The sequence below is a fragment of the Giraffa tippelskirchi genome, chromosome 8, assembly GCF_054371585.1.
Source record: "Giraffa tippelskirchi isolate mGirTip1 chromosome 8, T2T-mGirTip1v1.2.pri, whole genome shotgun sequence".
Classification (NCBI taxonomy): domain Eukaryota; kingdom Metazoa; phylum Chordata; class Mammalia; order Artiodactyla; family Giraffidae; genus Giraffa; species Giraffa tippelskirchi.
In genome coordinates, this window is record NC_137282.1 from 80,506,542 (window position 1) to 80,527,847 (window position 21,306).

The 21,306-nt window shown below is 41.0% G+C and overlaps 1 protein-coding gene across 50 annotated transcripts in view; it reads left to right on the forward strand.

Moving 5' to 3' along the window:
- The window catches only part of RAI14 (retinoic acid induced 14), a 161,295-nt gene that overhangs the window by 119,947 nt on the left and 20,042 nt on the right, over positions 1-21,306 (forward strand). For all 50 annotated transcript variants that reach the window (XM_081520491.1, XM_081520436.1, XM_081520450.1 and 47 more), the window contains 3 exons: positions 6,495-6,583; positions 16,516-16,580; positions 20,477-20,534. Coding sequence is in view for 49 of the 50 variants with exons in the window: in XM_081520436.1 (XP_081376562.1) it covers positions 6,495-6,583; positions 16,516-16,580; positions 20,477-20,534 (212 nt within the window). In the remaining variant the exon portion in view is untranslated. The remainder of the gene's footprint in view (positions 1-6,494; positions 6,584-16,515; positions 16,581-20,476; positions 20,535-21,306) is intronic.

The following is a 21,306-nucleotide window of genomic DNA, read 5'->3' on the forward strand; positions in this document are numbered from 1 at the left end:
GTAAGCTTTAATAAAGCTCTAAGAGAGAAAGAAGGTGAAGTCGCACAGTCGTGTCCAACTCTTTGCTACCCCATGGACTGTATCCTACCAGGTTCCTCCGTCCATGGGATTTTCCAGGCAAGGATACTGGAGTGGGTTGCCATTGCCTTCTCTAGGGGAATCTTCCTGACCCAGGGATCGAACCCAGGTCTCCCACTTTGAAGGCAGATGCTTTACCATCTGAGCCACCAGGGAAGCCCTAAAGTTTGGAAGTTTTGTCTGATTTTTCAAAATCTTGGGTGTTTGGAATAAGGACCAGATTTTCTGAAGTTAAAATCTTATAATGACTAGATATCCAAATTAAGTATACAAAAAAGAATAGCAAGGTAGTTTTCCCACCTTGGCCTTCTGTATAATGGCTTAGGAGCTTGATTAAGAGCTGCTTCTAGGCACAGGGCTAGGGGAATGAAAGAGGGAAGACAGGGCTTTCTCTTCCAGCAGCTGGAGGAGAATCGACCAAATGATGCAGCTCCATTTGTTGGTCATTTGTTGCTCTTCAGGTGTCAGGTAACTGGAGTGAATGTATAAGTGGTGCTGGTGTGAGGGACTTGCTGACAGTCATCTCACTGTCTACTTTGTATCTTATTTCTCCTGCATTTGTACAGCTTCCTTAAGAACAGGACAAAGCTAAATCAGTATGCTGATCATTTGGGTGTTCTTTGATGTGATAATTGATTTAGCAAACTCAGATTATAGACATTTTATCCCAAATTAGGTAGTAAAATGATTTTTGGATATATTATTAAATTAAGGCATGCTTTATAAGTATCAGAGTATTTAATCACAGAGATCAATAAATACCAAATAACTTTATGCCTTGGTAGTTATTCTTTCTTATTTTATATTTTCTCTTTCTAAATCTAGCCCATGTATTTTTAAATGATAGAACATAGTATAAAATAGCATATATAGTATGTATTACAAAGAATAGTGTACTGTATTTATATAGAGTATAAAATGTAGCAGATGGTGTTGAAGATTTTGCTTCTAATTCATTACTGAAGAGGCCTTGCTATTTCACAGGATATGCTCATAGACCTTTTAAAGACTTTACCAGTTTTAGGACACGACTATAGTATGTATACCATGTGTGTGCCCATATGTGTTGTAGATGGGGTGTTGGTTATTTTATCAAGACCAAATCTACAATTTAAAATCTGAATTATAGCATTTCTTTTTTGCATCATGTTCTAGATCGAGCACCGGCTCTTATTTGTCAGTTGTTTTTCTTATCCTTGGAGTGGGGTGTCTTAAACCTTTTAAACTGGCTCCTACTTTGGCCTTAATACTATATCCAAAAATCCTTTTGAAGTCACTTATCGTATTCTGTGCAATTAAGGTGATTTGACACATTCTCCCATCAAAGCTTTTTAGTCACGATGCCCAAATATCTTGAACAGTTAACTCAATTACATGCAGAGTTGAAATATTTTTGGCAGTGGGTTTGACATGCATTTATTGTAGTATTAAATATGAGGATGTACAGTGGTGAAAATGCTTAAATTTGTTTATCAAAAAATCTGGAGAACTGATTGGCTATCATACACATGTCTGTTTAACTTACATACGTTGATCTTCTCACACCACATTGATCTCCTGTAGAAGACACCAGGGAACCAACTCGTTCTTTAGAAAACTTTCATTAAAGTAAAAGATCAGATATTTCTTTTTCCTGTATGAACTATATTTCTGGAAAACTAAATTGTCATCAAGGGAATTTTTTCTTTTCTCTAGAAGAATTCCAGCTAATGAATAAGAAAAAAGTCATGGATTAGGATGTCACCACTTGGCAAACCACAAATCAAAGGATGACTCCAAGTAGTGATTACTGGTGGTTGCTAACATTACTGAAACGGAGCCAGCTAGACATTACGTGTCTTCAGTGAAAGTACACGATACCACTAATGAAGTTGCTTTGCCAGAAATTGAACTTGTATCAAACCGAGCCTCTAAACCTAGCTAAAAGTTTACAGAACACGTAGAGGCAAGAGAAACACGTTAAAAGATACTATGGGGAAGGAGGTGGAGAAAAATCCAGATACTAAAAATTCTACAGGCCCAAATGCATGGCTTTTTCATAAAACAATTTGCAAGGACCAAAAAAGAAAAAGGGAACATTGTTAGACATCAACCAGATCTCAATATGTTGACCTTTTTTGGATTTTGATTCCCACAAACTATTCAAAAATGATAACATTTATGAAACAATTGGAAATAGGAATACCAATGCCTGAATATTTGGCATAATTGAAAAATTACTAAAATTTTCCGTTGTGATGATGTTATTGTTGTTACATTTTCATTAAGAGCTATTTTATTTTAGAAATACATATTGAAATATTTATGAATGAAATAATATGACATGAGATTTGCTTCAAAATAATAATGGTTGGTAAGGGTATACATGAAACAAAGTTATTGGATACAAAAGATTTCATCGCATTATTATTTCTGCTTTGTAAAGTGCTTATCTTGTAAGTATATGTGTAGAAAAATTCAGAGATGAAAAGATATGATAAATGAGATCCTTAAGAACAATTTTTATGTGACAACCACAATAAACACCTGAAAATGAGTCTCCTTTCAGACACACCTTGAAATATTGGTTTAGTTAGTTGAATTACATCAACTAAGAATGATTTGACTAGCTAAAAATATGAGATTCTGCAGTATAAAAATACCAGCATGAACATCTGTTGTTATATATGGGTAATTAGCTGTTTATAATTATTTATATTTATACTAGTTCATTTTCTCTGTAAGAACAATGAGTGCTGAAGTTTCAGGTAAAATGTATGAGGATAAAATTATGAATTGGGAAAAGACTCACTTTATTTTCTCACCAGGACACAGAGTTCTGCAGAAGAAGAATTGGAGATTTCCCAAAATACAGGAAAAAGTCTCTTCGTGATCTAAACTCAGAGAGAGAAAAACAAAATCACATGCCCACAATTTATTAAAACATATGCAGTGAAACCTTAACTAACTGGATTCCTCAATACAATGTGTTATAGCCATCAAAGATGGATTGCTATAACAGTTTCATTTCAGAAAGCAATGTCTAAGAAAATTGGATTGCATAGTGAGCCCGACTTCCTAACACTTCACTTCTCTTGACTTATAATGATCACTGACCTTTCAAATATGATGTTGAAAATTATACAACTGCCAAGTCATCCATAGAATATCATGTCACATTCGCCAGAGCACATTTATCAGCAGAAGTGGCCTTACAGAAATGGTTCATTGTCACATGTGTCCGCAGGTTCAATACCCTATAAATATAGTGTGCAATCCAGAAAAAATCCAGGGCTTCCTCTATGACTCAGCAGTAAAGAATCCGCCCGCAATGTGGGAGATGTGAGTTCGACCCCTGGGTCAGGAAGATCTCCTGGGAGGAGGAAATGGCTACCCACTCCAGTATTCTTGCCTGGAAAATTGCATGGACAGAGGAGCCTGGTGGGCTACAGTCCAAGGGGTCACAAAAGAGTTGGGCATGCCCGAGCAACTGAGCATGCATGCAGAGGAAATCCAGGAAGCCTTAGAGTAGAAAAATAGTTATCACAGGGAAAAAGGAGTTAGTAACTAGAAGGGGCACATGGAGATCTTCTGGGGTGCTAACAGGAGATACAAGGAGGGATTTTGGGTCTCTGGCCACGTTGTATTTCTTCAGTATGAAAGCAGAAGGGACATGTTTCACTTGTGAAGTTTTAGCAAACTACAATTATGACATGTGTAGCTTAAATATGTTAGAGTGAAAATGAAAGTCACTCAGTTGTGATCAACACTTTGCAACCCCATGGAATTCTCCAGGCCAGAATACTGGAGTGGATAGCCTTTCCCTTCTCCGGGGGATTTTTCCAACCCAGGGATTGAACCCACGTCTCCCGAATTGCAGGCAGATTCTTTACCAACTGAGCCACAAGGGAAGTCCATATGTTAAACCTCAGTCCAAAGTTTCCTATCTGTACACACTTGCATGTGTGTGTGTGTGCATGTGAGTGTGCTAATTTCTATTTCTGGTATTTTTATCTTTAGCAAAAGATTTGGCTGCCTTGTCCACATCATTTTGATTGAATTCTTCCCTGGTCATAGGATATAGCAGAGTGAACAGCTTAGAAGCAACTGCATAGACATTAAGAAAAGAAGATAAATATTAGGGCTTAATAATCTGGAGTATTTAGATCCATCGCCTTGAAAGCAGAGTTCAATAATTGAGTCTCTTAGTGGTTTCGTGTTCTCAAGAGCAATTAAATTATGTAACGTATACTGTTATTGCACATGCATGAACGCTAAGTCGCTTCAGTTGTGTCCAGACTCTCTGTGACCCTGTGGACTGTCCTCTGTCCATGGGATTCTCCAGGCAAGAATACTGGAGTAGGTTGCCATGCCCTCCTCCAGGGGATTCTCCCGACCCAGGGATCGAACCTGAATTTCTTACGTCTCCTGCAGGCAGGTTCTTTACCACTAGCGCCAACACTGTTACTAGGATGGGGAAATTTTAGAAACCTTCCACTGTGATTAAATGGTTCACTGTTTAAAGATGAAGTGTACGAATTGTAAAATTAAGTTACCCCGACAATGCTGAAAACAGGTGTTATTGTTTATTGTCCTACCTTTTAGTGCGATTCTTTTCGTTAAGACATATTTAATCAGAAATTTCATTTAAACAAGTCACATGTTCCCAAGTCATTCCATATGATCAAAGCTTCACTGTGATGTGTAAACATTACACAAAATGTGTAAATCTACTATAAAGTAGATTTTGACTGTAAAGAAACATTACACATAAGTTGCTGCACAAATGAAGAAATAGTCAATGTGATCAGAGCCAGGGAAGCTAAAATGATAGAATGTAAGAGCTGGAGGGAACATTAGAAAGCATCTGAGTCTATCCCCACACTTTACAATGAAGGAAATTTAGGCTCGGAGAACTTAAACTGACTTCTCAAAGATACATGGCTGACGTATGGCTGATCTGCAACCAGAAATGATATAACCCTATTTGCCGACCTGCTAACCCTCAGTCAGTCTAGTTCTCCAGAGCAGAGGTGTGGGGTCAAGCTCACTTGAGTTTGAATCAGTTTAGCTCTTGGATTTGCTACTTGGATGTGACTATGGGGCCCAGTGACAGATCCTGTCCTATGGAAGAATATTACCTGGATATTAATTCAGAGGTACAGACACCAAATATCTTGAGAAGGTAACTCCCTAAGACAGGTCTGAGGCAGTTGGAGAGCTCAGAGGTGCATTAACCTCCTTCTCAAGGCATGGCTGCTCAGTGGAATTCTGCTTTCCTTCTGCCCATGGAAGTGCCCTTCACCCCTGGGATCTGTGGGGAGGATGGATGTGGCATTTGGATGTTGTCCCTTATTTAAAATATTTATTTTTATTGGAGTATAAGTGCGTTACAATGTTGTGATAGTTTCTGCTGTAAACAAAGTGAATCACCTATATATGTACATATATCTCCTCCCTCTTGACCCTCACTTCCATCCCACCCATCTATTTCATCACAGAGAACTGAGCTGAGCTTCCTGTGTTATAAGGATATTATCTCTTCCTAATGATAAGTCTAAACATGCTGAGCGAGGTTTGTACCCTCAAGTGTCATTGAGTTGCAGTGCCTAACCATGGGCTTCCTTTAATGCTGTTCTCACGGGAGTGTAGACACCTGCCATCTAATGGAGATGGTGTTAGAACTCACATCAAAAGGCTTTTATGGTGAATTCCCTGGCAGTCCAGTGGTTAAAACTCCTGCTTCCAATGCACAGGGCATGAGTTTGGTCTCTGGTCAGGGAACTAAGATCTCGAACATGCTCCTTGACGTGGCCAAAAAATAAAAATCATTTTCAAAAGGCTTTTATGAGAATGAAAAGAGCTAATGTACTAAAGTGGGATGCTTGGCACACATTAGCCATGTAAAAAAAGTTGTATACAACTACAAATAACTATTGTTATCTGCTAGAACACAACAATGGATTTGATCTTCATGCTGTCCAAGAACCCTGACCATTGTTTGACTTGGACAAATTTGCCTTCAGAGAGTGCATTGCTTAAAAATAACGGCTTTGTTAAAAACACTAGAAAACAGAAAAAAGTTGATAAATTACTTATATATTTAGGAATTGAATCAAGTTGGGACTCTGGATATTTTGTCCTAAAGAAATAAGGAATGTAGTTGAATTTTACTTTTTTTCAAGCCTATCTTTACCTGGGAAGACCTAAGATCTAGCTCCTAATCCATTACTTAATAAAAAGTATCAATGAGCAAATTATCAGACCACTTTGCGCCTCTGTTTTCTCCTTTTTAAAATGAGGTTGATAATAAAACCTACTCATGAGGTGGTTGTGGAGTTTTAAGTGAGAGATAATATACACAAGAGGCAAATGTGGTCAGGGGTAAGTCTATAAAGAGTGGCAATTTTAAGGAGATTGTGTTACTTCTTTTCCAGTTTTCATCTTGCTGCTACAAAAGGACACGTGGAATGCCTCAGGGTCATGGTTACACACGGCGTGGATGTGACAGCCCAAGATAATGCCGGTATGTAATCTTTTTCTCTTAAGTCAACAGGCCAGCAGGAAAGTAGGTATCACAGAAATGATATGTATTCCTTGTGGAAAATTTACAGTCTATACGGATAAACCAAAAGAAAAACGTAGAATCTCCTCCAATGACTAGGCTCTGACATGGTTTCATTATTTGGGCCTTTGCAAGTGTTTTCATGTTATATGTGGTTAGTCAACTAGAGACTATGCTTCTTATCCCCCATTTAAAATTTTTATTTCCTAAGATGATGTATATGGACCAAGTACTCTCCCCCAATTTTTGTTCTTATGAATCATGGTACAAAGTAATGAATGGAGTGAATTGTTTAGGTGCTCATTTCATCAACTAGTTGAGGTGGGTTCTGTGGACAGAAGGCAGGATCTTCATGTGGACCAGCTGCCCATGGTCTGCACCCCTTACTGTGTTTTAGTGCATCTGAATCCCCTAGGAACTGGAGGGGAGGAGGGGTGAAAGAGCTTAAAGGGGAAAAGAAGGAAAAGAATAAACAGTACACACACAAACACACACCTACAGATAACCCCACACATATATATCCCAGCTCTGTCTTCAGAAATTCAGAATGTCTGAATGCTTCCAGCCAGTTGGTACTTTTGTAAAGCTCCCAGGTGATTCTAACGTGAACCCAGTGTTGATAAGTGATGATCAAGTCAGGCAGGAAAGGAAGTGTAGTCTTGTCTTTTATGAACATTGTTTTATAGGAAGGAGTCCCTGGGTTGCCAGCCTGGGTTTCTGCCCCTTGTTGTCCACACCGAAAGATGGAAGCAACTACTGGTGGCTTTTCATTTCTCTATTGTACTTGAAAATCTTTGTCTTCTAATAGGCTTTTGTTGGTTTTTACTGGAATATAAGATCAATCTATTCCGTAGTCTTTATTTAGGCTTTTCATTAATCTGTGACGGATCCCTTTGGCTTCCCACCTGAAAACACGGGCGCTTCAAGAGTAGTCATTTTGGGGGCAGATTGGTCAAGTGTTGTGAAAATACAATTATTACTCAAAATATGGCTGGAAAACTCATACTTCAGAATTGTTTTCATAAAGTCTATGGCACTTAAAAAATAATAGCAGGGTCTGGGAATATTTATTCTTTGAGAATAGACTTGTTTTTTTGTGACAGATGAAGAGCCATTTAAAGTCAAGTCAGGTAAATAAGGTGTCAATCTGGTAAAACCATTTTTGGTTAAAAATAGGGAGTGATTGAAGTAACAGAGTGATTTTCCAGAGCAGTGCCACAGAAAGCTCCAAAAAAATATTTTGAGAAATGGCAAAGGTGACAGTAGTGGTAAAGAACTTGCCTGCCAATGTAGGAGACATAAGAAACGCAAATTTGATCCATGAGCTGGGAAGATCCCTTGGAGAAGGAAATAACAACGTACTCTAATATGCTTGCCTGGAAAATTCCATGGACAGAGGAGCCTGGCAGGCTACAGTCTACGGGATCTCAAAGAGCCAGACATGACTGAGCACAAATTATTATAATACCAGCAGAAGAAAGAATGGTTTCTCTAAGTGACTCCCTTGAAGGGAACACTAATTTATGTTGCTAATTAAAGTCACCTTTAATACCAAGATCCAGTTATTTTGTTTTTAAAGTTTATTGTTACTACTTTTAAAGTTGTACCACATACACATAGAACAGTAAGAATGGCTGCCATCCCCTTGATGAGATGTGTCCTCTTAAGTAGATGGGATTTCTTTAAGAAAATCATAATCTAAAAAAGTTTGTTTAATGTGAATAAATTTGAGCCATAATATAATTTTGTTTAACTGCATTTGATGTTAAAAAATAGATAGGAGTCTCATTATTTCCATCATAACTGAACATCACTCTGTCATGTTTTTATTAAAGGGAAGAAAATGTTTAATACATGTTCATTGTAGAAAATTTGGGAAATACAGAAAACTACCAAGAAGATAACCAGTGGTTCTACTCCAAGAAAAAAAAATCTGTAGTGTTCTGCTGTATTTCCTACCAGATTTTCCTGGTGCAGTTTTACATAGTTGAGATCACATTATATAATAAACTCTAAATCCTGCCATTAAAAAAAAAATAAAAGATTACCATGATCCTTTCCTGTACTAAAAACTCTTAAGAAGCATAGTTTTTTGTGGCTGTCTAATACCATGTGGATAGAGTTTGTATTTACTACCAGAGCCCTCACTCAGTTCCTGAAAGCCAGGGGAGTCATGCAGTGAGACCTGGACACCCCAGCGCAGTTCCCTCTTCCTCGCCAGTGGAGATGACAGTGCTCTCCAAGAAGCTGGAGGGGAGGACTTCCCTGGGAATCCAGTAGTTAAGACTCCGTGCTTCCACTACAGGGGGGCACAGGTTCGATCCCTGGTCAGGGAACTAACATCCCACATGCCACAAGGCATGGCCAAAAAAAAAAAAAACAACTAAAAACCAGCTGGAGGGGAAACTGCAGACCCATCCTCCCATCCTGGACTTTTCTCTGGGCTGGTTAGTGGAAACTGTCACAGCCCATTTCTTTCAGCTCTGATTGAAACTGGTAGAATCCATAGCGCTTAGAAGCCCCAGAACCCTTTCCGTACATCCCGTGAGTTGGAAATGTCTCGAGCTGCCAGTCACTTTTCTCTCTGACGTTTCTAACAATGAGGTCAGCACTCTGGTCCTCGGGCTTACTGTTTTGCTTTGGTCTGAGTGAGGCACTTACTTCTCTTGATTTCTTGAAAGCATGCAAACAGAACCCAGGAACAAAAGAAGGAAAAGCAGCATGGATAAAAGTACGTGGAAAATCTGTTGCGTTATCTAGAACAATACTTCTCAGAGTTTTTCCTGTTACAGCGAACAAGATAAACGTGACGGCCTTTACTGCTCATGTCCTTCCTGTTGGCTATTACACCCACTTCTTTCTCTCCTTCTCAAGAATGTGTGTCAGAATCCAAGGGAAGGGCAAGGACATTAGTCACTGTGCTTTAGTGGTTGTCATTATCCCAAAACATTTGATGAAAGGATGGATTAAATGGCTCAGTCACTAAGTTGTGTCCAGCTTTTTGGGACCCCATGGACTGTAGCACACCAGGCTTCCCTGTCCTTCACTATCTCCTAGAGTTTGCTCAAACTCATATCCATCGAGTCGGTGATTCCATCTGACCATCTCATCCTCTGTCGTCCCCTTCTCCTCCTGCCTTCTATCTTCAAACATCAGGGTCTTTTCCAATGAGTCTTCTTATCTCATCTTCTCATCATAAAGCTCCAAAGTAGTGGAGCTTTAGCTTCAGCATCAGTCCTTCCACTGAATATTCAGGGTTGATTTCCTTTAGGATTGACTGGTTTGATCTCCTTGCTGTCCAAGGGACTCTCAACAGTCAGCTCATAGATGCTGTCTTTTCAGTCAACCTACCTGAAGTGTTGCTATATTATTGCTAAGATCCAGTTATCTTCAATTCTAATACCCAATGAGAACTCGTATGAAAATCTGTTACCATAAATCCAACTACCCTGCAGAGTTTCAGAAAAAACCCTGCTTTCAAAATATGTCATTACACTGACCCTTTTAATTCTTTATATCCACAAAGTGTACAGGATGGTTAACTTGGTACAATTACCTACTTCTTAAACTGGTGACTGGATTTAAGTTCAGAAGCAAAGGGATTTTAGTATCTATTTCTTTATCAACTATCCTTCCACATCAAATGTTTGGAAGTCTGACCACAGACTTTTCATAAATGCTTTACCATCTCAGGAGCAGAATACTGTCAGTAGTAAAGCCTTGTGTGTAGTACCAATAGTGTGCAAGCGTTAGTCACTCAGTCATGTCCGACTCTTTGCAACCCCATGGACTGTAGCCTGCCAGGCTCCACTGTTCATGGGATTCTCCAAGCAAGAATACAGGAGTGAGTTGCTGTTTCCTTCTCCAGAAGATCTTCCTGGCCTAGGGATTGCACTTGAGTCTCCTGCATTGCAGATAGTTTCTTTGCCATCTGAGCCACCAGGAAAGCCCAGTACATCTCAATTATCATCATTTTAGATGCCTTTGGAGGCTTAGGTGAGAGGATATGTGTGAACATCCTAGTGCCCAGTCTCTTTTGCACATCAGGTTTTGAAAATGTTTCACATCTTAAAAAAAAAAAAAAAAAAGCTGTGATTATCACTAAGCCAAACACTCTCATAGTTCAAATCAGAAAAAGAAATCCCCAAACTGGCAGAAGCTCATGACTCATGTTTTTGGTTTGTGGGGTTCCCCCAATTCCTTGCCTTCCCTAGTGGCTCAGAAGTAAAGAATCTGCATGCAATACAGGAGACACAGGTTCGATCCCTGAGTCCGGAAGATCCCCTGGAGTAGGAAATGGCAGCCCACTCCAGTATTCTTGCCTGGAAAATCACATGGACAGAGGAGCCTGGTGGGCTACACAGTTCATGGGGGTCACAAAATAGTCGGAGACAACTTAGCAACTAAACACATACACCCCATTCCTTATCACCTATTTGCCAAACAACACCATAGACGTATCGATAGCCGTCAGCTGGAAAGTCTGCACCTAAGCTCACAGTGCTGACTCTAAACAGGACCTTTGTGTTTGCTCGTGACCTTCACTGATTTAGGAAGTGGCATTCTGTTTCTTTAGAAATGAATCATTTCTCCCAGACTTCTAGGCTTTTTTTTTTTTTGGATGCCTGTAATTAGCACCCAGGAAGATAAGATAGGATTGAACAGAGCATTAACAGAAGATTGAAGAAGACCAAAGAATCTTCTGTTTATTATCAGTGCTTGTCTGAAGCATTAGGTTTCAGACTCCCTTTTTTAGCAAGTGTATGCGTTTGACACAATGTGACCCGGTGGCTTAAACAAGATAGACTTTTCTCTCTTTCAATTAAAATTCCCAAATTGCTATGGCCACTCAGCTCCACACTAAGGACTCTTAGCCAGACTTGTTACTCCACCATCCAGGGTATTGCCTTGATCCTAATGGCCCAGGGGGGCTCCCCTACTGCATCCACATCCCAGTCCCAGCTGACAGAAGGGAAAGGCCAGCTCATGAAGTGGTGTACACTCAGATTTCACTGGACACAGAGTAATCTGTGGCCACTCCTGCCTTTAAAGGAAGCTGGGAATTCTGGGCAGAGGAGCAAATTGTCCAGCTTAATAATATAGAAGGGGGACTTCCCTGGTGGTCCAGTGGCCAAGACTCCACGCTCCCAATGCAGGGGGCCTGGGTTTCATAAGATCAGGGAGCTAGATCTTATCACATGCCACAAGTAAGAGTTCAAATGCCGCAACTAAAAAATTCCCGCGTGCCACAACTAAGACACGGTGCAACCAAATAAATAAATAAATGTTAAAAAAAAAATGTACAGAATGTTTTGCTGTAGAAGGAAGTGTAAATAGAAATTGAAGAATGATGTGTGATTTGTCACATTCCCGTATCTTAAATTTTCCTTGATCCTTTTGCACACAAAACTTCTTTTCTCATAGAAGAAGAGAGTGTTAGGAGAGAACTGAGCTGTGGAATATGGAGATACCATAATGCACAGAGGCCTCAGGAGGGAGACACTGGAGAACCCTTCTTCTTTTCTAGGGTTTCTGGTATTGGCTTAGCTTTTGTTTGGGTTTCTGGGTGGCCCTCCATTCTATTATGCCCTTAATCTAGCTCACATATAATACCAATCTAGCTCACATATTCTGGCCAAGAACAGTTATGTCTTAAAACTCAAGTACTTGAGAGAATGAGTCATTTAAAATGTAATGGCAGACTGTAGTCCATTAAGTATTTCATATTTAATTTGGAATAAAGGCAAGCCAAAAACTGATTGCATGATTATAGTTCTTTACTTGCTGGTTGTGCACATGTATGGCATGTCTGAAGGGCCAACTATATACAGTGATCAACATAATCTGGCCATGAAAATATTTCAAGCGATGTATACATGCAGGTGCAAAAAAAAAAAAACCTTCTGATTCAATGTAAATCACTATGCAGATCTACTTTGTAGAGATTAAGGGATGATTTCAAAACTCTAATAGTAACAGTGGTTATTAGAAATTTCTCTCTTCTCTGTGTGTGTGTGTGTGTGTGGTATTTGTATGTGTGTATATATATATACACACACACACACACATATACCACACACACAACTGAATCACTTTACTGTACACTGGAAACTAATACAATATTATAAATCAACTATGTATACTTCAATAAAAAAGACACAAATAAAATTTTATTCTTTATTGAAGTATAGTTTATTTACAATGTGGTGGATTTTTTTTCTTTTTTTAAAAAATATTTATATTGGAGCATAGTTGATTAACATGTTGTGTTAGTTTCAGGTGTACAGCAAAGTGATGTTAGTTATACATATACATGTATCTATTCTTTTTAATAAAATTTGTTTAAAAAAAGAAATACACCTTTCATACTCTGATCTCTCCCCTGGAACTATAACTAGGTGAATAGATTTATGCTTCAGTGATTGAAAACTTGATGTAAAGATAAGCATTTCTAAGAACAATGTTTAAATATATTTAAAGTTGTAAATAAAAATCAAATTCATTACTACTTTTATTGTTTATATTCAGCATTTTGAAACTCTGGTTCTTAAGTAGATATTTCAAACCATAGCTAGTTGAGTATCTTTTAGTTCTCTTATTTTTCTAAATGTTTACATGTTATGATCTGAAACTATGATTTCTCAAACTTCAGCCTTTTGGTGTTTGTTTGCCTTGTCTTTGTCTCCTACGACTTCATCAGTTTAAAAATTTGTCACCTGCACTTGAAGACTGTTCTTAGTCCCATCAGTAATTCCTCCACTATATGAATGAGTTCATATAGTGCTGTTTCTGCAGCAGTCTGAAATCACTGAGTAAGCAGTTAATGTCCAAGTTAGCTTGGGGGATGGTGTTCTGCGGCTGCAATGGCTGGGCCATCCTTCTTAGCCTCTTTGGCTAGCAGGATTCTTAAACCACCTGGAATAGCCTCTGACACTTGACTTACGAGTAGCACTGGTGTCTTCACTCACAGGCAGAGTTCTGCTGAAAGGCACTTGAATTAGGGTTGCCTTGTTATTTTCCTATAGGGAAATTGCTTTCTGATATTCCAGACAGATCCGCAGCCAAATAGGGGCCAGTTTTATGTGGCGGCTGGTTACAGTGAAGTTCTGTCATTAATATATTCTCTCCAGAAAATGTTGCATTTGGAAAGGGAATTTTGTTTTAATGGTAGCTATGAGAGACATTTCACTCCAGGGTAATGTTGTCCAGGGACTGATGCATCATTTGAATTTAGAGACTCTTTTAAGTGAAAAATGCTTTTCTGCTCCTGGTTAGGGAAACCCATTGCAGGGCCAAGGAATAAAAGAGTGTTGTTTCTGTAGAAACACAGTGCTTACTTTCAGGTATGACTGGAACACTTGCAATGAAAATGAAAGCCTGTTATTTATTTTATGATGGTTGTTTAAATCTCCCTACCCTCTTGTCTTTGGAGAACTGTGCCTTTTTCCAGTGGGTGCTATTTATGTATTAGAAGAGCTTTTGTCTACAGGATAGACAAAAGTTAATGCATTGCATACACGACATAAACAGTTTTCTACTTACAATCAGGATGGGTTCCAAAAGTTCATCTGTAAGGCATTTGTTTAAAACACAGAATGTGCTCCTCCTTAGAAACACTGATACAAATGATGGTCGAGGGCCCGGCTAACCCAGCAAAACTCAATTCGTAGTTTAAGCAAACTCACTATTGTGTGTTATACCTCCTGAAAAGAGGTCTCCTGTGGTAAGAAGAGGAAGGGGAAAAGAAGATACTTGTCTTCCTACTTCCAAAGATCTCATTGCCTTCTTTGCTGATCTTCCTCATCCTCATCCATTTGGGCAGAGGTCAGATGGAGTGTTCTACCTTCCCAACCAGCTCCCCTATGCATACCCTTAAAATCTCTGTGCAGCTTCTCAGAAAAGAAGGTATCTGGTCTTTTAACCTTACACATGCTTTTGTGCAGCTCATTGTGGTCCTAAAACCTTCTAATTTTAAATATGGTATTTCCTAGCTATATGATTCTTTAATAATTAGTGGATTTCTGATCAGTGTTACAAAGACTAATTCAGAATGGAGAAATGGTATTTGGAGACCAGATCACCATATAAAAGAAGTTGTTCCTCTAAGCCAGGGGTTCTCAACAGGGTTATGTGATTCCCACCTATCCAAGGGATGTTTGGCAATGTCTGGGAACATTTCTGCTTGTCCCATCTGGACATACAGTTGATAGTGGTCAGAGATGCTACTCATCATCCGGTGGTACATAGGGCCACCTTCCATAGCTTCGAATCTCACTGATGCTAAGGCTGAGAAACAAGCTTTAAGTGTGGATTGCTTACAGGTGTTACATTGGAGATATCTTGAACAGTTTACAAATGCAGGATTTAGGGGTTTGGTTCCCTGCCCCCGAGTCTCCCTCCCCAGAGATTTCATAACGGACAGACTCGCTATTTCAAAGTAACAAGTCTGTATCGAGAGCCTGGTCTGTGTTAGCACAAACATGCTGTTTCTTTGGTCTTTGTTTAGGCTTCCCAGGTAGTACTAGTGGTAAAGAATCCATCTGCCAATGCAGGAGACATAAGAGATGCTGCTTCAATCCCCAGGTTTGGAAAATCCCCTGGAGAAGGAAATGGCAACCCACCCCAGTATTCTTGCCTGGAGAATCCCATGGACAGAGGAGCCCGTCAGGCTACAGTCCATAGGGTCACAAAGAGTTGGACACAACTGAAGTGACTTAGCACACATAGGCACTTGGGATACAAACTTTATATTCTAGTGGGAAAGAAAGAATAGTTGACTACATAAATGTGTATGTGTGTGTATATGTGTGTATGTGTGTGTGTGTGTAGGAGGAGAGAGGAGTCAGGTGAGAAGGGAAGGTGAAAGTGCTGAGTGCTATGAAGGACAAAGAAATGAAGCAAAGGGATGAAAGGAGTGGGGGAGGAATTTTAAGGGTGAGATCAGGAAAAGTCTCATCAAGAAGCAGATTTCAGTGGCATCAGGCAGGTAAGCGGGCAAGCTGCATGGTTATCCTAGAAGAGGATCCAGGTTAAGCAAAGAGCAATTCTCTAGGGCCCTAGGGTGGAAGCCTGTTAGCCTGGCAGCCACACCAAGGCTGTCCCTAAGCCCCTCACCCACAGATGTTCTAAAGGCCCACTAGGTGGTGCAGGGGAGGGCACTGGGGGTAATGTTTAGTTGCTAAGTCGTGTCTGACTCTCTTGCAACCCCATGGACTGTAGCCTGCCAGGCTCCTCTGACCATGGGGTAGAATTTCCTAAAGTTATCTGACCACAGAAACGTCAGAGAGTCTCACGTTGGCGTCACCTTCTTTGAAGGGAACGTGAAGAGATGCTCCTTTGATAATGTTGTTTTTATAACTCTTTCCCTTCTTCCACCCATTCCAAGTTTGAACATCTGAATTACAGGTAATTCCCCTGCAGAGCTGGAGCACATTTGGAGGAAAGCGAAAGGACAGGTGGAAATGGGGTTTCATGTGGATGTTGGGTGTGTTCTCTACCGGCCGCCTGTGCTGGGTTCCGGGGCCGTGGCAGTCCTGATCTGGTGTCACTATTGTGGACACAGGGCATCTGGCACCCATGCTGACAGCTGAAAGCAGAATTTCCAAGTTGCATACCTAGAGTCTACTGCAGGCTTCTAGCCTAGAGCTTAATTGTACCCCAGGGGAACGGCAGCTGGGGTGGGCCCTGAATGTTATCCAGGGGGCAGAATGCTGTGTTCTCCCCACTTTTGTCACAATGAACTTTGCAGAAAAGAAGTGGAGGCGTTACTCTCAAGAATAACAATTCCGTCTTTGTTGGAGAACAGTGTATTTCCTCATAGTTGTCTTCATTACAGAGATAAGATATTTAAAATGTGTGGTCTCTTTCTTCTAATTTTTTTTAAATCCATTTAGGACACAGTGCTTTGCACCTCGCAGCCAAGAACAGTCACCATGAATGCATCAAGAAGCTCCTTCAGGTAAAGTGGAACAACTTAAAATTATAAATGTGTCGTTTTAAAAAATTGAAAGTAACCTTGTGGGTGTGAAAGAGTAAATAAATACACACGTACTCCTTTAAATATTATCCCAGAAGCTTCATTATTAAAATTTCAGATAGCTAAGGAGAAGATTGGAGAAGGCAATGGCAACCCACTCCAGTGTTCTTGCCTGGAGAATCCCAGGGACGGGGGAGCCTGGTGGGCTGCCGTCTATGGGGTTGCACAGAGTCGAACACAACTGACGTGACTTAGCAGCAGCAGCAGCAAGGAGATTATTTCCATAGCAGTTCCACTGGTGGAGAAGAGGACCCTAATAAATTTGGAGTGCCTTCCTGAGATCCAGCTCTTTTGTCCCCTTTATTCAGCTCTTTTTTTTTAAACAGTCACCTTAAAAAAAAAAATTCCTGTGCTGTTGGAGATCCTTACAATACAGGATCTCTAATATCCTAGTATTTATTCTCGCTCAATCATTAGTAGAATGCAGCTTCTCTTGAGAAGCAAAATTTCAACCACTGTTTCCTTGTATGTAACTTGATGAGCTTTTAGTTCTTAGCTCTTGTTCAAATTCTTGGTTTTATTCTTCTTTATAATTTTAGGTCAACTCCCTGGTTGGAAACTTCCTTGCCAGGAAGTTTTTATAACGATCACTTAGGGTGACAGCTTCTGTCTATCTTTAAAGGTGAATATTTAATGAAATCCCAATAGTTCATACAGTGACTTCCAGCTGTTGCCAGTCAAAATACAGTCTTGGCTGTTTTCAGGAACAGCACAGAGCAATAAACTACATGTTTGGAGTACTGTCTGTTCTGTTGAGCTGTCGTCTCGGCCTTCTTGAGCACTGTTTGGGACCCAGCATCTTGCTTTAATTTGGCTTCGCAATTCTGATGCACAAATGTGGGCACATTCTTCAAGTTGTCCTGCTCTGTTAATCACACAGCTTCTTGTCTTGCGTTACATGATGCAAGCTACCTCCAGTGCCAGGAATGCTTAGCCTTAACAGGTCTTTGATGTGAAATTCAAGAAAAATAGATCAACATCTGTGATGATGAAGATGATTTTTATTATGAGGCTTCTCTCTAAAGAAAGTTACAATAGAACTTTTCTTCTCTGCCTGCTCTGGGCTGTGGGGCTGGATACCCTGTATAAGTGAAAATCATTGACTTGCCCAAGTGCCCTGCCTCCACACCCATGGTCTTACCTTCAATTTTTTTTTTTTTTTTTTAAACCTTATTTGTATTCTAAGTCTCTGTTCCCATCCTGGCTTGGCTATCCAGACTTTGCATCTGGCTCTGATTTGAGGGAAGAATGAACTTGACAAGCTGGAAATCCTCATGGGCAAGGACCAGATATTCTAGCCTCTAATGTAATTTTATATCTGGTTATGCAAATGGATTGGTTTTTCTCTGGAATCTTTGAAGCCTTTAAACAGTTCCTTGTGCTGTTCTAAAATTAGGCCAAAGCATGGTAAGTCGTAACATGATCTCTATTCTTCTTACCACTGAAGGGCAGACAAACATTTCCAACATTGCCTGCTCTCCGCAGATCATCTGAGTAGTGTTCTTCTTTCTGGATAGTTGTGAAAAGCAGAGGCTTTGATGGCCTCCTAGTGGGTTGTTTACCTTGAGTCCTGCGCCCCTCTGATCTCTGCTTCACTTCTTGTCTGGGCAGCCCACACCCTCTGCAGTGGGACCACTGCCGTCTCTTGCCAGCCCCTCACCCTGCATCCTCTGCAGCTACTCCTTTCTCTCTGGCCTTTTGCTCTTACTATCTGTCTACCGGAGAGACTTCCCTTCTCCAGGGGCTACCATTTCAGAGTTATCCCTCCTCAAGGCAGTGAGCACAAAGAGAGCCTTGTGAGAGTCTTCAAATTCAGATGACCTCTCCTTCTCTTACCCCCGCCCCTCATTCCCCTGCTCTGTCTTCTAGCAAGTGGTCCCTGGGCCCTGGGCACTGTGTCAAATGGTGAGTGTTTACTCACGAACAGAGCAGCCCTCATCCTGCTGGAGCTTGCCACTTGGTGAGCAAAGACACAAATGCCCACGACAAGTTGCACCTCACTAAGAAGCAAACTGACAAGAGTATTGTGAGAGGTGTTCAGGAGGGCCCTGTAGAGGAGCTGAGATTCAGGCTGAAAATTAAGTGGTGCAGAGAGCTATGGGAGAGCGTTCCAAGCTGACAGAAAAGCAAGTGCAAAAGACGGTTGGAAGGCCACTAAGTAGTCAGGGAGGAAAGAAAGCCAATGAGGGGACCTGGGGGGGAGTGAAGGAGAAAGAAAAAGAAGGGCCCATGGGAATTTCCTGATGGCCCAGTGGTTAAGACTCTATGCGTCCACCATAGTGAGTTTGATCCCTGATGAGGGATTCCTCTTGCTACACAGTAAGGCCACCAAAAAAGAAGGGCCCAGGATGCAGCCTTGTGTGGCATGATGGAACTGCGGAGGACTTGGAAGTAAAGAGCTACATTGACAGTTTAGAAGGTCTGTTTGTATAGAGAATTGACTAAAGAAGGAAAAAGCAAACCATGAAGACAGCCAGGTGGCCATCAAGGCTGTCGAGGTGAGCAGGCATTGGCTCAGACCAGGTGGTGATGACAGACGGAAAGAGGAGAGCCGATTAGGGTGTGTTTGGGGTACAGAATTGACAGACATGGTGGTAGACTAGACGTGGGGGAGGAGGAGGAGGAGGAAGCAGAAATCAAGGATGACTCGGTGGTTGCTCGGGGACTCAGGACTGGAGAGATGAATGTGCCGTTGACAGTGGCAGGGCGGGTCGGGAGGATCAAGCTGCACCGGGAGGGGACCCCAGAAGTTTTGCTTGTGCTACGTTCGAGGTGCCCATGAGAAATAGGCAGTGGGTTATGAAACCTGGGGCTCAGAGATGCTGTCTGCTGTATACTGACATGAACACAGGCTCCACACAGCCTGTCTGGGTCAGAATTCTAGCTCTGCCACTTCCTGTGCCCAAGCAAGTTACTAGCTTCTTTGTACCTCAGTTTCCTCATCTGTAAATGGGGTTAATGGTATCTAGTCAGGGTTGTTAGCAGCCTTAAAACCATTCCTTGAACAGTGCCTGGCACATCATAGCCAATACTTGTGAAGTAGTTTTGTTGTCATTATTAAGATGTACATTAGGGAGGCATTAGCTTCTAGACGGAGTTTCGAGCTATGGGTGTGGATAAGATGACCCAGGGGGATAGTGTAGAGAAGAAGGAACACCGGGGAGCCCTGTGCTCCCCTCTGGGGAAGGGTGGCCAGAGCAGTGGGAGGAAAACCACAATTGGATGGGCCAGGCAGGGCTCCAGGAACTGAGAGGTGAGTGGAGAAGATGGAGTGTATCGCAGGTGAGAGGTTGATGAGAGGAGGACAGAAATGTTCGTCATCATTAGAAGCATGAAGGTGGTTGGTAACTTGGATTCCCTGATCCAAGGAATATTCCTCAAGGAATATTCCTCAAGGAATATTGAGGGCAGACGCCCAACTGCAGTAGGTCCAGGAATGAACAAGAGGCAGGGAGATGGTGTGTGTGCGGGCCATTCTGAACAGAAGGTTGGTTCTGTGAAGGGGGATAGAGAATTAGGGCAGGAAATGGGGGGACAGGTGGGATCATGATGAGAATTCCTAGAGCATGTTTAGCTGGTGGGGATGATCTGTTGGTGACAGAGCTGATGGAAGGGAGAGGTGACAGTTCACTTGTGTCTTGACTGCTTCAAGATGAGTCTCTCTCCCCGTGAGACCATAATAAGCTCCTGGAGCACAGCAACTGGGGCTTATTCAGGTTTATACTTTGCTTAGTAAGTTGCATCATACCTTGCAGGAAAAGGATGAACTGAATAGAACTGAAATTTACTATACATATTTATTGATTTTTGTCTTATAGTCTAAATGCCCAGCTGAAAGTATTGACAGTTCTGGGAAAACAGCTTTACATTATGCAGGTAATTTTCCTTCTCTTATTTGTTGTCTTCTACCATGAGAAACAGTACATTTTCATTTTCCTTATTTAAGCCATTAACCTTACCATTGTTATTCCTGATGCCGTTTTCTGTCATCATTGCTAGATATTATTCCACTTTCCCTCAGTTTGCAGATTGTGTACGGTTTTACTGAGGAATACAGCTAGAATTCATCAATCGCCTGCCAGACAACTAGTAAACACTGTCATGATTGTTATACTTTAATTAATGTGAGGTTCTTTGTTTAAGAGATTTATGAGCATTTGTAGATTTCAGGTAATGTGTGTGGTACAGATTTTTTTTTTTTTTTGCTTGGGGATCAAAAGGAACTTCAATCAATTTTATATATCAAGGTTTGGTTTTACTATCAGTCACACAGTTTCAAGTGACAAAATGTTGATGCAGAACTCTGGGATGATTAGATTTACAATTTTCTTTTAGTGCTAGTTGTAGAAAACCTTGAGGCTTCCCAAGTGGTAAGAAACCTGCCTGCCAATGGAGACTTAAGAGACGCAGGTTCGATCCTTGGGTCAGGAAGATCCCCTGGAGGAGGGCACGGCAACCCACTCCAGTATTCTTGCCTGGAGAATCCCAGGGACAGAGGAGTCTGGTGGGCTACAGTCCATGGGGTCGCAGAGAGTCAGAGATGACTGAAGTGACTTAGTATACACGAAGAGCTAAGCCGGATGTTTGCCTAAAGGCAACCAACAACTGGCAAGCGCTGACCGTAGGTCTGGATGACAATGAAATTAAA